This window comes from Scyliorhinus torazame, chromosome 18, assembly GCF_047496885.1.
Source record: "Scyliorhinus torazame isolate Kashiwa2021f chromosome 18, sScyTor2.1, whole genome shotgun sequence".
Classification (NCBI taxonomy): Eukaryota; Metazoa; Chordata; class Chondrichthyes; order Carcharhiniformes; family Scyliorhinidae; genus Scyliorhinus; species Scyliorhinus torazame.
The window spans coordinates 9,644,105-9,660,380 of NC_092724.1; the positions used below are offsets into that span (position 1 = coordinate 9,644,105).

At 49.5% G+C, this 16,276-nt stretch overlaps 1 protein-coding gene and 1 long non-coding RNA gene across 5 annotated transcripts in view; both read right to left on the reverse strand.

The window, feature by feature from the left end:
- LOC140394930 (uncharacterized) overlaps nt 1-16,276 on the reverse strand; it is a 279,350-nt gene that overhangs the window by 10,908 nt on the left and 252,166 nt on the right. The gene's annotated exons all lie outside the window — the stretch shown is intronic.
- LOC140394928 (C2 calcium-dependent domain-containing protein 4C-like) lies at nt 11,270-15,750 on the reverse strand. 4 transcript variants are annotated; one of them, XM_072482124.1, is made up of 3 exons: nt 15,597-15,750; nt 15,227-15,314; nt 11,270-15,107 (listed from the first exon to the last, which is right to left on the reverse strand). In XM_072482124.1, the coding sequence occupies exon 3, from the start codon at nt 15,104-15,106 to the stop codon at nt 13,772-13,774; it is 1,335 nt and encodes a 444-aa protein (XP_072338225.1). In that variant the 5' UTR covers nt 15,107; nt 15,227-15,314; nt 15,597-15,750; the 3' UTR covers nt 11,270-13,771. The 4 variants fall into 4 exon arrangements, with proteins under 4 accessions (XP_072338225.1, XP_072338224.1, XP_072338227.1 ...); XM_072482123.1 differs by having other exon boundaries at nt 11,270-15,111; XM_072482126.1 differs by lacking the exon at nt 15,227-15,314.

Here is a 16,276-nt window from a genome sequence, read left to right on the forward strand (position 1 = left end):
TGTAGGAAGTTCATCTGACATTTCTATTCCAACAGAGATGTTAAATTATTTATGCTTTGGTTGAAAAGCAGGGAAACTAGTATAATACAAACATTAAACATTCATATACACTCATCAGCTTTACGGCTGTGTAATATATTCCTATTCATCCATGTAATGTTGTACAATGTTTACCAAAACTGACCATTACTTCGAGCAGTATAGGCTGCATTCATACAGATTTACTTCTATTTTAAAGGATTCATATTGCCCACAGTCGGTTTGCATTTCCATGGTTTACAAATGCTGTCAATGGATAATATTTTCATACATCTTAGGTGCAATTTAATGGCTTTGTCGCGCCCAGCTTGGTGTTGGGGCGAGGACTCTCGCGAGATTTGTGACGCTCCAAATGCCTCGCGTGATTTAACAGAGTCTCGCAGGCCGCCACTGGAAGTGACCCAGATTCATATCTAAATGAATCATTCGGCTCATTTAAATATATGTTTGCGAGATCGGGCGCTGTTTAGTACTAATTTCCACAAACATGGACCAGTCGGAATGGCACCTGGGCGGGGTGGGGGTCTCCCAGGCCATTAGAGACCGCTGGGTGGTCGGAGACTGCCAGGGTGCCCCGGCTGCACTGCCAGGCTGGCAGGAGCACTGTCTGGGTGGCCAGGTGCCAAGTTCGTACTGTGAGGGATCGGCCCCAGGGGGCATAACCTGGTGGAAAGGAGATGAGGGGGGTATTCCAGGCCATCTCCCCAGGGTTGGCGGGGGGGGGGGGGGGTTGGTCAAAAACAGGTGTGGGGCTGAAGGGGGGGTTTGGAGATCGGGAAAGCCAGACAAAATGACACCCCGACCTGCGAGGAGCCTTTCCAACAGGAAATGCCTCCAGGTGTGGCCTCAGCGGAGTTAACTCCCCGAAGACAAAAAAAAACCTGGCAACATGCCCTTGAATAACAGGGTGTTTCTTGGCGTTGCAGCCACGGAGAAACATCCCGCTAAACACGCCCAAAACCGGTCATGGATTTAAATCGCACTGCTTGTACATTTTAAAGATCAATTCATTTTGGCTATTGATGATCTCCTAGGGTCAATTCTACTTTTGGCCCGGTGTACGGTTCAGAGATGTGAGGGGCTGAATTCTCCGCCGGCGGGATGCTCTGTTTTGCTGGCAGTCCGGGGCTTTCCCGACAGCGTGGGGCTGCCCCACAATGGGAAACCCATTGACCGGCCGGCGTAACGGAGAATCCCGCCGGCGCGCCGCACTGAAACCCGCCCGAGATTTCTTTTTGCAGCAAGTGTAAAAATTGGAGAAACTGGTTCGTTGTCCTCAGGCAAGAGAGGACTGAGAGGAGATTAGGGAGAGATGCTCAAAATCATGAGGTGTCTCGACAGAGTGGATGAAGAAAATCTGTTCCCACAGGCAGAAGGGTCGAGTGGGGGGGCGGTGGGGGTGGGGTGGGGGGGGGGGGGGGTTCCAGCTGTTCCCGCCAATGGGATCTTCCAGTCCCACCGATAACGAAAATCCGCCATGGCCTTCCCAGGGGTGGATTCAATGGGAAATCCCATTGACAGTGGCCGGACCAGTAGATCCCACCTCCGGCCAATGGCAGGGCACCTCCCGCAGCCAAGAAACACGACACAGGGAGGGGCGGGGGGGGTGGGGGGGGGGAACGTGGAAAGTCCTCCCCGCACATTTCAAGTGATTTGAAAGCGTTTGATGCAGTGAGCGGTAGGGATTTAGATTGCACTGCTGGAGAATGTGATGGAGGCAAATTCAATCATAACTGTCCAAAGAGAATTGGATCACGGAAAAGAATTGTAGGGGTCTGAGGAAAAGCGGGGGATTGGGATGAGTTGAGCTGCGAGGTGGCCTCGTTCTCTGCTGTGACTATTCTATGCTGCTATGATGTGTACAATGAGTTCCGAGGGAAGTTCAGTGAAGGCGTCATCGAAAAGTTAATTAAAGTAGTTTTTAGAGATAAGTCATTGAGTATTAATTGAAGGACGAGGGGGAAATAATTTGTCGCTCACTTCCCCAAGTGTAAGCTTAAAAACTATCCTTAAATGAAAATACTAGCCTGTGGGAATGATATAAAAAGAGAAAATCCTCAAAACATTTAACAGTTCAGACAGCCTCTCTGGAGAGCGAAATGGTTTCAGGTCAATGATCATTCACAGAACGAGGCGAGATTGAGTTCTATCAAAAAGTGATGAATTTGTTTGACCTATGAGTCTATTCCCATTTGTAAGAATATTTGTAAGAATATTAAAGCCCGAAATCGACAAGGGCTGCTTTCTGGCTGTGGGTTTCTTATATTCTCTGGAAGTGCACAGGTTTGACTTATGCGATGATTAACACATTTACTTTAAGTGAATCAATGACTGTATTTCGTACTTCTGAAAGGAATACCACTTAAAACAATGTGCTGCTACCACAACTGAGTGTAAAAGGCCCGCAATTATGGAAACCTTTCACGCAAGTTAAAATAATTGGAACAGCTCAGGCCCTCGAGTGATATTCTCTTTACTGTAAATGTAGGAGTGGAATGTTGGACCATTTCTCGGAGATAATGTTAAATTTAATTTGTTAACTAACCTTTACATGAAGTGATCTTCCTAAACTGGCAAGCAATGTCAAGTAATTGCTGCCGTCTCTTTTCAAGTTGTTGTGAATAGTTGTCTACTGTTCATTAACTGGGTTAAGAGATGCCATTCTAAATAGAGAACTCCCGAATTTAGTTGTTACTGTCCTTAATACACCCGGGGACCTGACTGAACTTTACTGCTCAGGTATGCAATGCCTTAGCTTGCTTAGTTACCCGGGAAATTTATTTTGTTTGATTTAATGTTTACATAATTGGATTACATCCTCTACCATTCTATAGGGTCATAATGTACAAGTACTGTGGTTTTGACCAAATCCTCAGCCTTGGCAGCGTTGCTGAAATGCAAGGGTTAATGGCGATGGGTTTTGCTCAAAACAACACAGTTTTGACTCAACTTGCACAAAGAATTTTTAACAATATTGGCAAACATTCAAATATCACCGCCCAGATTTCCCGTTTTTCCAGTTGCAGGAGCAGGTAACCAGTGCCCTGTCAGGTTCCAGGTCAGCAGGTTGATTTGACTAAGTCCTTCTCGGACCATCAAGGCAGCAATATGCTTGTCTCCTTTCACAACTCCCTCCCCTTTCTCCCTCCTCCGGAACAAAGGCCGTCGTCCTCATCTGACACTTGGCAGTTTGGCCTTCACCAAAATCCAAAGCATTTCCGTTGCAAGGCGATCAAGAAGCTGCAAGGTTGTCAGTTTTACCAGATATTATTTAAAAACTGTTGCCTGTGTGGTCAGAATCATTTCAGCTTCAAGGCTAACTTCACCCCAGTTGAAAATATTTTGGGGCAGGAAGTCTGATCAAACTCTGAGGGGGTCATTTTGAAATTGGCCAACTGGGTAAATTGGCGGGCAATATCTCCCGGCTGTTCACACTAGCGGGATTTTCCGATCCTGTTGATGGCACACCCTTGCTGCAGGTTTCCCGGGAGCATTGGGTGGATTTAATGGAAAAGTCCATCGACAGTGGCGAAACCAGAAAATCCCGCTGCCGGCCAACAGGAGGCCGCTTCTCGCTGCTGACAAACAGGCCGCAGGGAGGCCAGAGGACATTGCCCAGGGTGTTATTGGATCAACCACTTAATACACATTGGTCCCAATTTTTGTTCTCATGGATATCTCAAGGGGCAGCTATTCCACCGTCACCTGTTTGTTTCATTGTTCAAAATCGAGATTTAGATTTAGAATTTAAGGCCTGAATTTTTTGTCCGTGTTGGGCGCGTGCACTCGCCGGGCATGGAAACGGGTGCGAAACATACTTCCAGCCCCAGGCGGTCCAGAAACGGGATTTCACGCTGTCTGGCCAATTAATGGACAGTCAGCTTGAAACCCGCGCCGGGAAATGCTCAGCACCGTCCGGGGTGGTGGGTGGGGGTGGGTGGGGGGAGGGGGGGGGGGGGGGGGCGGGCAGGGAGCGGGTGCTCAGGAAAGGGAAGGTGCGGGGCTGGCGATTCCAATCTGCTCCTTCAGCAGGGGCAGCCTCCGCGGAGCTGTCTCAGGGAACTGCTGACCCGTAAAAAAATAAATTGAGATGGAAAAACACTGCCAACAGAGTCTGGGCAGCACATTCATACAGAAACCTCCGTCCCCACGTGCCCTTTTAAAATTTTATTTCAGCCAGAACACTCCGTCCCGCCCCGGATCGAGATTGAAGCTAAAATGCAAAGTCCGCCTGGCCAATCACCCGCCCGCGAACTCTTAAAGGAGCCGGGCCGCGTCAAATTGTGTTCAATTGGTCCCGTATTGGGCTAAAGTATCCACCAGACTGTCAGCGGGAGCTCTTCCAGCTCACATGGGCACCCACCGAGCAAAATATTACGCAAGAGTCGCTGAGATCGAGATGCGCACCCGATGACTTAATGCCATTTTGCACACTCCTGGGTCAGGCGTGTGCCTGCCTGAACAATGTCAAATTCTGGAAACGTTTCTACGTGTAGTAGCGAGCAGGAACTGCCACGAGTCTCCCACACTCGGCCCAGCGAGGCCGCCACCACAATAAAAGGTTAATTGGACCACTTAACGAGGCCCCATGGATTTCACATTTCAAATGATGGTCCCGCCGCTGATTCGCCAGAACCGCGCTTGCCCGCTCCCCACCAGCAAGGCGGATCCGCATTTAAACCGATCCTGCACAGCCAACCCCACACAGCTGGCAGCCACGCCATCGAGGGGATGTCGACCTGGCCAGACTGTAGGGTGCGGAATCAGATGGAATGCCCTGTTCCCCCGAGGGTCAGCCAGTGCCGCTTGGGAGAAAGTGGTAGCGGCCGTCAGCTCGGGAAGGGTCCCCAGGAGGACTGGAACCCAGTGCCGTAAGAAGGTCAAAGACCTCCACCGGACCACACAGGTGGGTTGGCACCGGCCCCCTGGCACCGCCTCTACCACCCCAACCCAGCCCATGAGCATGCGCCTGGCACTGCCCCGGCCCAACACCATTCCGTGCCCCGGCCCACCCATGTCCAGCAGTGCCAACCCCGCAATATTCCCCACCACCCCGCCCACACACCCCATCTCCCCATACATTCCATCCCCCCCCCCATATGCTCCATCCTCCCCCCATAGTCCCCAACCCCCACCACCGAAATGCCCTCACTCCCGCTAGGAACCATGCATGCAACTAACAAAGGCCCTCTGTGTCCCCGCAGGAGAAGTTTGGCCACAACGGATGGGAGAGGGCCCAGACGGGCGACGGGGTGCCGGTCATCAGAATTCTCACCCCGTTTCAGGAACAGACCCTGGAGGTCGCGTGGTTGCCGAGGAAAACTCTGTCACTGAGGTAGAGGTGAGGTACGGCGCAGAGCTGAGGTTCCACCAGCTCCCACCCCGGTGATCGGTCACACATGAGCTGTTAATGCCATGAAGACAGACCCATCCCTCCCACTGACCACATGTCCAGTCTCCCACAGGATCCTCATCTGACGGTGCCACCCATCCCCCCAATCCCGCCTCCCGTGAGAACACCTCAGAGGGGAGCTCCGAGGATACCACCGTATTCACAGCACAGCTGTCAACCCCACCCTCCACCAGATAGAGGCACGCTTCTCGGTTGGCAACAGTAATGGACAGGCCTCTGGGGCACATTCTGGTCAGCGCCACACACACTTGCCGATGCACATTGGGGGAGGCAGGAACGCCCAGGCGAGACAGCAGACAGAAGTCTGCTGGATCCCGAGACCCAGCTGGGTCCTGGTCAGATACTGACCCTCTGGATCAGGTTTACCCTGAGCTGATACAGACAATAGGGAGTGGCAGTGATATTCAGAGGGGGATGGATGTCAGCGACACTTCAGTAGGTCCATGGCCAATTAGAGGCATTCCAGAGGCTACAGTATCGGGAGATTGCGTCGGCAATGTGTGGCACTGAGGCCAACACTGCTGGAGTGGCGACCGCAGTGGAGAGCCTGATGCCCGACGTGTCCAAGGCGTGGCTCAGTCAGTGACGGCCATGGCAGAGCACCTCGACAACATGTGCGACAACAGTCGCTGGGGGACAGGTCCCAGTCCCAGGTGGACCTTGATGAAGGTTGTGGAGCATGTTCCAGTCTTGGGTGGGCATTGTGGATGTCCTCCAGAGCAGGTCCTAGTCGTTGGGGGGGGGGTGGGGGGGTTGGGGGGTGGGGGATGGGGGTGGGGGGGGGATGGGGGCGGGGGGGGGGGATGGGGGCGGGGGAGCCCCAGTTTCAGGTGGACATTGCCTCGGCACATGTCCCAGTCACTGAGGAGCATCACCAAGGTAACTTCATTGCAGTGTTAATGTGTGACACTAATAACGATTATTATTATCTGGGAGCCACCAGGGCTGGCAGAGGGGCAGCCAGGGCTTAGTCCAGCTGCCCCTTCATACCGAGGTGTGCCCCAGGGCCCTATGGGCACTGACCAGGAGGAGGGGGTGACGGTGGGTGCCAATCCAGAGCCACCCTGTGGAGTGCTGACGGCGGACACCAGCTCCCCCGAGACACCCCCCCCCCCCCCCCCACTCCAGGCTGCCACCACCTCTGATGTGCATCCTGGGGACACACCAGGCACACTGGGTAGATCACGGAAGGCAGGTCGTGGATCACTGAGAGTTCAGAGGGGTGGGTGGATGAGATGACGGGAAGCAGAGGGGGGTGAAGGGGTTGGGAGGGGTGGGGAAAGTGGGATGGCACCAGCGGGAGATTAGGGTAGTTGGGAACACACATGTACAGCATTAAAATCAGTTGCACTGAAGAAATATGTCGCTCTGGCACTTTCCTCCACGATGCAGGCCGAGCACCAATCCCATGCCGCAGCCCTTCAGGCATGGTGGATCTGGGTACCTCTTCCCACCCGTTGTATCGGGTCTCCACATCGGTCACCGGCCTCCGTACTTGCGGCATCAGCCAGATCCTCAGCGGGCACCCCTCATCCCCCAAGAGCCAACTGACCATCCTGGGCTGGTCCTCGACGAGGCCATGGATGTCCGACTGCGCCAGGATGTAGCTGTCGTGCATACTCCCTGGCCAGCGTTCAGACATGTGCATGATCCTCATCTGGGGGTTGCACAGGAGCTGAGCGTTCAGGGAGTAGAACGATGTGATCCTGATTTCGCCAATGGGAGAGGGACCGGTTACATCGCAAACTGATTGGCGCCCGGCGTGGTTCTCGTTATTGGCCTCTCCCGCGATCTAAGGGCCTTATTGCGCTCCTGCTTCAGCGCGGCGCGGCCGTTAAATTGCTCCCGTAAATTTAATTCTAAAAGGAACTATTATCCTCTTGTAACATTTAACATGCAGGCCCTAAAACAGATAGTTGCATCTTTCAAAATGGGTACTGTGGTGCCTCCTCCGCAGGATTAATTAATCTCATTATTAAAAGCTCTTATGCATGTTTTTCCTGAAATAAATATTACCCCGTGTTAGTTCTCATTAGCTTCTAAGTATTTCTGTTGTGTTTGATAGGTGTAGCATCTAACAAAGAACAAAGAACAAATAACAAAGAAATGTACAGCACAGGAACAGGCCCTTCGGCCCTCCAAGCCCGTGCCGACCATCCTGGGTCTGTTTCTACTCAATATTGCCTATAAATTCAACCTTGAGAAGCATTATTTTCCCCAAATCACTTTGTACATTTATCGAACCACTTTTAAAAAATGATTCATTCACGGGATGTGGCGCGTCTCTGGCTGGGCATTTGTTGCCCATCCCTAATTGCCATTGTACTGAGTGGCTTCTTCAGCCATTTAAGGGTCAACCTCATTGCTGTGGGTCTGGAGTCACATGGAGGCCAGACCAGGTTAGCATGGCAAATTTCCTTCCCTAAAACATATTAGTGAACCAGATGGGTTTTTAAGACAATCGACGATGGTTTTATTAGACTTTAACTCCAAATTTTTACCGAATTCAAATTTCACCATCTACCATGGTGAGATTCGAACCCAGGGCCCCAAAGCATTGGGTCTTTGGATGACTCATCCAGTGACAATACCAGTATGCCACCGCCTCCCCATTTGTTCACCTTAACTCGATCATTTTGTGAATTTAAAATAAAGGTGTACCATCTAATTGCTGTATTTGGTGCTTGCATAGCAATCCAGAGTTTCTGGGCAGGATTCTCCAATAATGGGGCTATGGCCCCACTCCAGCGTGAAAGCGCAGGCGAGTCACTCTGGACTTTCCTGAAGAAAGTCCAGGGTGATTCTCCATTTTGAAGGGCGCTAGCAGGACACCTGAGTCCTCCTCGCAGCGCCGGCTGCCGATACTGGGCCCTGCACTTCCGGTCGGAGATCCACTCATGCGCATGGCGGTGCCTGTGTCGGCCGCCCCCCCGTGACATGGCGGACCCACAACGCGGATAGGCCCCCCCGAGATTGCGGGCGCCCGCGGATCGGTGGCCCCCGCTCAATAGCCTGGCCATCTGTGAGCCCCCCCCCCCCCCCGGGTGAATGAGCCCCCCGCCCCCCACCAGGGCAGCCGCGGACTGAGTCCGCAGCCACCACGCCGAGTTACCGGCGGATGAGACCATGAGAGAACCATGCCATCGGGAACTCGGCCAGTTACAGTTGGAGAATCGCCGCGGGGGCCTCTGTCAATGGCCCCGTACCCGCATCATGTAGATCGGAGAATCGCAGGAGCGGCATCGCGCCGGATTTCGCCGTCGATGCCCATTCTCCGCCCCCGCGCCGATCGCAATTTCGGCGCGGAGAATCCCGCCCAGAGTTTAAATCCTTCTTGGGTAATTTTGAAATTGAATTCGATAAACCCGCTCATTGCTGAGCCAACAGCAGAACATCCTCCACATGAACGGCTATTCACGGCTTGTAGTAAATGTGTGACAGGTTGCCTCCCAGAGCTAAAGGCTACTTTCCTGGGGCTAATTTATCCTCTGGAATTGGCTTCCTTTGGCAGTCAACACTTTGGTTCTTAGTTGCGCTCATTGCAATTCTCAAATAACCTGAATCCCAGAGGCCTATTAAGTCCAGAATTTTCAGGGCAGATAAAGGATGCCCCTGTGCCCCCCCCCCCCCTCCCCCTCATATGCTCACTTGGCTTTGGGGGGAGGGTAGGTGGGGTACAGGTATAAAACTTGGGATTGAATCTTTGTACAACTGGGCTCCATGTCACCTTCTGAACCCAGGAAGGTTGCACTTCCACATTATAACCAGTTAGTATATTGCACTGAATTCTTGAGCCTCCCCCAAAGGCGGAAATCGAGGCCCCAAGAAAGTGAGCACTTTGTCAGTTGCCAAGTGCCATCCCTAACACTGGACATTTTGCAGGAAGCCAGTTCGGGCCCCTGCGTGTTCGCTTGCCCCCCCCCCCCCCCCCAGAAGATGGGCAGCTAATTGGGCTCGTTGTGATCCTTGCTGAAAGATTTCTAGTCACCCTCCAGTTTTCTGGCAAGCTGAGGGCAGATCAGCTGCTTGGAGGTGGCAACCCAGTGAGAGGCTGTAAGAAAAAGGCCCTGCCTGCCTGCCTACGGTTACTGCCAAAGGCGACCCTGGGGGCAGGCTGCACCACATCCTCATCGCCAAGGTAGCTGTTCTTTTTTATTCAATTTTTTTAAAGTGGCTAAGCGGTCACCTTTGTGTTGAGTTGTCCTCGTACTGCAGTCAGGTGCTTCTCTGAAGCTGGAAGGCCTCTGATTCACCCTCCAGCTTCGAGAGCCCACCCACTGCCCTTAATTGGGCAGGATACCCATCTCCCTGCCAAGTAAGGGTCTACGCACTTGCAAATCTTAACTTAATTCAGTTTGTCCTCAGAGGTGTGTATCTCACCTGAAAACAAGCCGCATCCTTGTCTCTGCTCTCTGGTGAAAGACTCAGCTCATGTGAGTCCACAAACCTGTCCAGTCTTTCCTTGTGACTTCCACCTCTAAGTTTAAGGATCAATCCTGCACAGCTTCCAAAGCTTAAATATCTTCCAAGTGCTTTGATGACCAGTACTGGCTGCACTACTCGAGGTGAGGGGAAAGTGTAACCGTTTGATCATGACCCCCCCCCCCCCTGATTTCTAATGTACAGATTTGGCTTTGAATTTCATCAATCTATTGGCTCTGCTAATTGCTACTTTTTAATTAGTTGAATATGTTGAGTATCGAGTTCTCCAAGTCTCCTGGGTGTCTTTTTATTTCATCTTCCGCTGTTTTAACACTATTTAGGGACAGTAAGAAGTCTCACAACACCAGGTTAAAGTCCAACAGGTTTATTTGAAATCACAAGCTTTTGGAGCGCTGCTCCTTCCTCAGGAGAAGTGGCGGCAGGTTCACAATCACAGCATGCTGAAGGAGCAGCGCTCCGAAAGCTTGTGATTTCAAATAAACCTGTTCGACTTTAACATGGTTTTGTGAGACTCCTTACTGGGCCCACCCCAGTCCAGCGCCTGCATCTGCACATCATGACTATTTCGGGAATATGTGTGTTATCCCATCCTCCTACAGAGCTCATGGCACTCCTGAATGTAAGTCACCACATGGTGGAAAACAAAATCCGACATTTCACTACTTGAAAAATCGCCGGGGTAGCACAGTGGTTAGCACTGCAGCCTCACAATGCTGAGGACTCGGCTTCAATCCCACCCCCGGGTCACTGTCCGTGTGGAGTTTGCACATTCTCCCACTGCCTGTGTGGGTCTCACCCCTAGAGCCCAAAGATGTGCAGGGTAGGTGGATTGGCCACACTAATTTGCCCTTTAATTGGAAAAAAGAATTGGGTACTCAAAAACTCCAACATAAACGTAAGCCCATCCATCCACCTTTCCTCATGAAGATTATTTCATTAGTGTTTCAGTCCACAGCACATTTTATTAGTTTCTAATTGGGTTTCTATACTTTCTCTTCAGTTATAATTTGTTCCCAAACCTCAGGGACTTTATTTAAATCAGAACTGAATGAAGATGCTCACCGGAGACTATGCAAAGTAACAAATGTTTTTGGTGAGCAAAAGCACGGAGAGATCTTGCACTCTGCATGTCTTATACAGTAATATGGCTGGGGTCAGAACATAGATGTCTACTAAATATAAACCTTCATTAAAAACAATTACTACTTGCAAAATTAATATGATGAACTCATAGAAATTTGAGATGAGATCCCATCAATCTATATTTTTTGTAGCAAAAATAAAACAATCTTCCAATCCATAGTTGATTTGCAATTCATGATTTTGATAATTTCTCTGGTGTGTTTAAAGAAAGAATCAGAACAAAAAACGCCACTCAGTCCACAGATGATTTTTAATAGGGAATTCAATACATTGCGCAGACTTAATTTACCCGCCAGATCTGCAAATTTAAATTCAAATTATAAAACCAGTACTGACTGAACAGTGCAAACCATTGGAGAACTGCTTCATAAAGCTCGATTGTCAGTAACAAAACTGTTTACACTATTACTGCCGTCAAAATTAATATTGCAAGAGACCAATCACAACAATTCTAAGATCTGTACAACATTAGGCATAAAATGTAAACATCCATTCTTCATTTGCTTAATAAATATTAAAAACAAATAATAAACTTGGTCTATTTTACCCAAAGAATATGTACAATTTGAGGGGCATTTTAAATTATTATTTGACACTTAAAGATTTATTTGTGTGACAGCAACTCAATAAAATATCTTGTGATGTTAAGTTTATATCAATAAAGATGTTTAATCAGACTCAAAAGGGGATACCAGTTGAAATGGACCTTAATTTTCCTGGCCAAATTCAACTAAACAGCACTCCAAACCAGTGGAATTGCCAGAAGCATAGAATGCTTGCTCACCTGTAAACTTCAGAAGACACGTAACAGAAAACGTTATGGCACAGAATCAAACTCATGCCCTGTTGCACCAGGGTGGATTTGTGGTTGACCTTGCGCTTTTTAAAAAGATTTTTATGCACAACACTGAGCAGGTCACAAGAATATTTCAATTCGACTTTCAAAGGCCAAAGCTGTCATTTTTGTATCAACATTGAGCTCCAGAAGATGGTGGTAAGTTAATTTAACTCCATCCTTCCTTTCATTAAGTTAATTAAAAGAATTTCAGGTGCATGATGATCCAATACTTTTCTTTTCCAGAAATATCCTTCCCATGCTATTTATTTCCAACCAATTAGTTGTTCAATGCCGCAAGCGTTAAAATGACTGGTAGTAAAATTAAAACAATTTGGTGCCAGTGCCGAAAAAAACGCAAATTCTCTTCCGCACTTTGGAACTAGTAAAGGTGTACGAGTTGCTTGATGCTATCACAAGTCCAGATACAATCTGAATCTTTGGTGCAACTTTCATAATTGGCAGCAAGAGAAAATGATCCTTTATTTTTGAGCAGGCATGCTTGCATTAGTATTATAAAAGCAAAAACACTCTGCAGTTACAGGAAATCTGAAATACAAGAAAGAGCTGGAGATAGTCTTACAGCCTGCATGGAGAGAGAAAAGAATGATTAATGTTCAGTCAAATAAGAGTTATATTCGACCTGAAATGTTCACTCCATTTCTCTGCATTGCTGAGTATATCCAGCATTTCCTGTTGTTATATGCTCACAATAGCGTTTTTCTGCCACTTGTGCACAGACACTACAGTCATTTATCGTATACAAGTTACAAACCGACCTTTATGAAGTCAAGCACAAGTGTTAAGGTACAATGAATATCAGGCAGTTTTTGTTTAGATCCTACCATACTTGCAATATACAAAAATCTGACAGAAATAAAGGAATAAAGTCGTATGACTTTGAGAATGTCAAGCCAGGACTTTGCTCAACCCTATGCTTTTTGACAGTGGCTACTTTATCAAACTATTGTTTGGAAACAAATTGTGGAACATTTTGCTAATAACCTATATTCGTACAATATGGACTTGGGAACATAAATTATATATTCAAAGTATCACTAATATTTTACATACAAGCCAGAATGATACATGCCTCAAAATGACCAAAGTCTATTTCTAGTCAGCTATCAAATGAACAGAAGACGCCAAAATACATTTACCTTTCACAATATGGGCACTTCAATTATATAACTTTTACAAAGGTTAATCGTATTCAGCCTTACATCTTCACCTAGCTCGCTGTCTCCAGCTGCTTAGCTTCCTGCCTTGGCTGTTGCAAGCAGTTCAGATAAGTTTTGATCAGCCCCACAGACTGATTCCCTACAATTTTCAATCAACAGGTGAACACTGACAGTGCAAGACTCCAGTGCAGACACTTGGAATTCAAACTCAGGACCCTGTGCTTGGGAATCACTTGCTCCTCTGTTGGGAGCTTGTACCATTACCCGGAAGTCACAAAAGAACAGGAGGTCTCTGTGCTGAGCCACAGAATATTTGTAGAAAAGCAGGTCTTCATCTCTTTGCTGCAGAGTTGATAGGTTATTATTAGTGTGCTACAGTGGGTGTGGATCAGTACCAGTGCAAGAAATCACCAGACCACTTTCTTAGCAATGCAACTTCGATTCTATCACATAAGGCAATGTGCTCTTGGCTCCTATGGAGATCAGCTCCTTAAATTGTGGCACTCATGGATATAAATAGGCTAAATAAAAATATATATCTCCTCAGGCGACCCAATCCAAGACTACAAGATCACTTCAATTCAAAATGAAAGTTGTCTACTTCATCCATCGCATAATTTTAAATGCCTTTTTGCGAATTCGTGAGCCTGAATGAAGTGAGACTCTCTTTTTAAATCATCTTTTAATAGGAATCTATGTGCAGCAAAGTAGCTAATGTCAGAAGAAAGGTAGTAATAAGGACAATTTCAGTTCTTTCTCGCCAAGTATGACATCGCGCTTGAGGCTCGAGGCTTTGTTTACCACTTTTAGCTTCAAACCAGCCCGTTTAAATTCGTCAAGAGGGAGCGCATCGAAAAAAAAGTCTTCATTGAAGATGGGATTTCTGCTGTTCTTGATGATAGTGCTGCGCTGCTTCTGAACCTTTCCAGGAGTGAGGTACAGAATCACACAGCAGTTGATGCTTTTGTTGTCTAACGTCTTGTCATAAAGGGCTTCGGCAGTGATGATGCGGATTCGAAGGCGGGCATTAGTGCAATCATATTCCGCCGATAGCCTGATCGCACCCCCTTTATTAAGGCGGATAGTGTGCTCTTTGAGAACTCGGTCTTGGTAACGGAGCAAACTCAGGGGAAGAACCCCTTGGGGGGCAGCAGAAGCGCCCGCCGGAGGGGTCGGGCACCTGACCCGCCTTGAGACACAGGGGCTGGCATCGGTCGAGCTGCATTCGTCGGTGGACAAGGAGCTGTTCCGGGTGAACGACTGCAGTGGCTTGCAATGCTTGGCCAGATTCTCGTGGCTGAACATCTTGAGGAGGGATGCCCCCGAGACCGAACGGGAAAGAAGGGGCGAATTGAAAGGGGAGGACTCGGCCGAGGAGGCCGTGTCGCTGTCCCCGCCACTGTGGTACTTGCAGGTGCTGGCCAGGGACAGGCTGAAGTCTGGAGCGTTGAGGTGCTGGATCTCCCCATTGCCCTTCTGGCTGGGGGGCCGCTTTCGGGGGGAACTGGGCGAAGTTACGGGACTCCCGTGGTCCACGTGGAAAAGTGACTCCTTGCGCCTGGTGTGGGGGCTTTCGGTGAGGGTGGAGAACCCATAGGAGGTCTGAGTCACTGGCATGTAAGGCAGGGACATGGCACTCTGAGATTGGGGGTCATAGTTGGTGTTGCAGCTGGCTTCGCTCACATCCTCAGAGTTGGTGTCATCAGCGCTCTCAATCTGGATGATGTGCCGGTTGGCAACCTTCAGGAGGTGGCTGCTGTCGGTGGAGCTCTTGCCCTTTAGCCTGGGGCTGCCCCTGGGCTTCCTGCTGACCAGAACCTGCTCGGAGGAGGAGACCTTCAAGTTGGACCTGCCCAGCCGCTTCTCGGGCTGCTCGGCGGCGGGGTTCTCGCTGCTGGCGAAGGTGGGCGGGATGAAGAAATCGGGGATCTTGTCGGGGGTCAGCACGTTGCTGAAGAGGGAGCCTCTGGACCCCTTGTCCCGGCCGTTGGCGTCGCCGGCGCGATTCGCGTTGTTCTCAACCGAGCCTCGAATTTTATCGAGGAACCACATTCTACCTTAGAGCAAAAACAAAAAGAAACAGTTTCAAATCTGTAAGATATCGGAAACTAAACAGATACAGCTTGCAGCCGTCTGATCGGAGAGAATATTGCAACTACAAGGGAAATTCACCTCCAGCTTGCAACACCTACTCCTGGTGCAAATATCGAAGTGGCATTTCGTGGCAGCGAGTCTATTTCTGTCTAAACACCGACACAATCTGTTGGAACATTCACATTAACTTGTAATAAAGTCTCAGACACTCCCATCAATAAAGCCAGCCTCAGCCCCACCTTCTCCACTGCAAACACACCAGTAAAGGATGGATTCCGGCGCAAACATTTTCCAATCTTTGGCTCTGCGCTCGCAATGCTTCTCCTCCTCAATTTAGGCAATGAACTTTTACTGAAAATATCAGAATTGAAGTTTCCCCAATTGCCTGTTCCGAAACAAACAAAAGCGCACTTTGGAAATAAGCAAATGGAAGCAAGAGGTCACTTACATTTCGGTGGCGGTGTGTTTGTTGTCAGGTCGCTTTGACCCAATGCCGATCACTGACTGGGTCCTGTAGGAAAACTCAGCCACTCTGCCTCTCTCTCTCTCCACTTTCTCTCTCTCTCTGCCTCTTTCTTTCTCTCACCCTCTTAATCTCTCCGTCCCCCTCTCTCTCCCTCCCCCTCTCTCTCCCTCCCTCCTCTGCCCCTCTCTCCCTCCCTCTCCCTCGCTCTCCTCTCTTCCTCCCTCTCTCTCTTCCCTCCCTCCCTCTCTCCCTCCCTCCTCTTTCCCTCCCTCCTCTTCCCCTCCCTCCTCTCCCCCTCCCTCCCTCCCTCTCCCTCTTCCCCCCTCTCTCTCCCACCCTCTCTCTCTCTGCCCCTCTCTCTCCCACCCTCTCTCTCTCTCTGCCCCTCTCTCTCCCACCCTCTCTCTCTCTGCCCCTCTCTCCCTCCCTCTGCCCCTTTCGCCCTCCCTCTCTCTCACTTCCTCTCTCTCTGCCACTCTCTCTCTCCCTCCCTCCTACTCTCTCTCTCTCTCACTCCCTCTCTCTTTCTCTTTCTCCCTCTCTCTCACATCCTTTTAACCCGTCCGCCCTGTCACTCAGCGGCAATGGCCATCAGTAACCAATAGGTGAGGAGTTGGTGCTTTGGGATCAGGTTAACCTGGTTGGAGGGAGGAAGCGCTTCT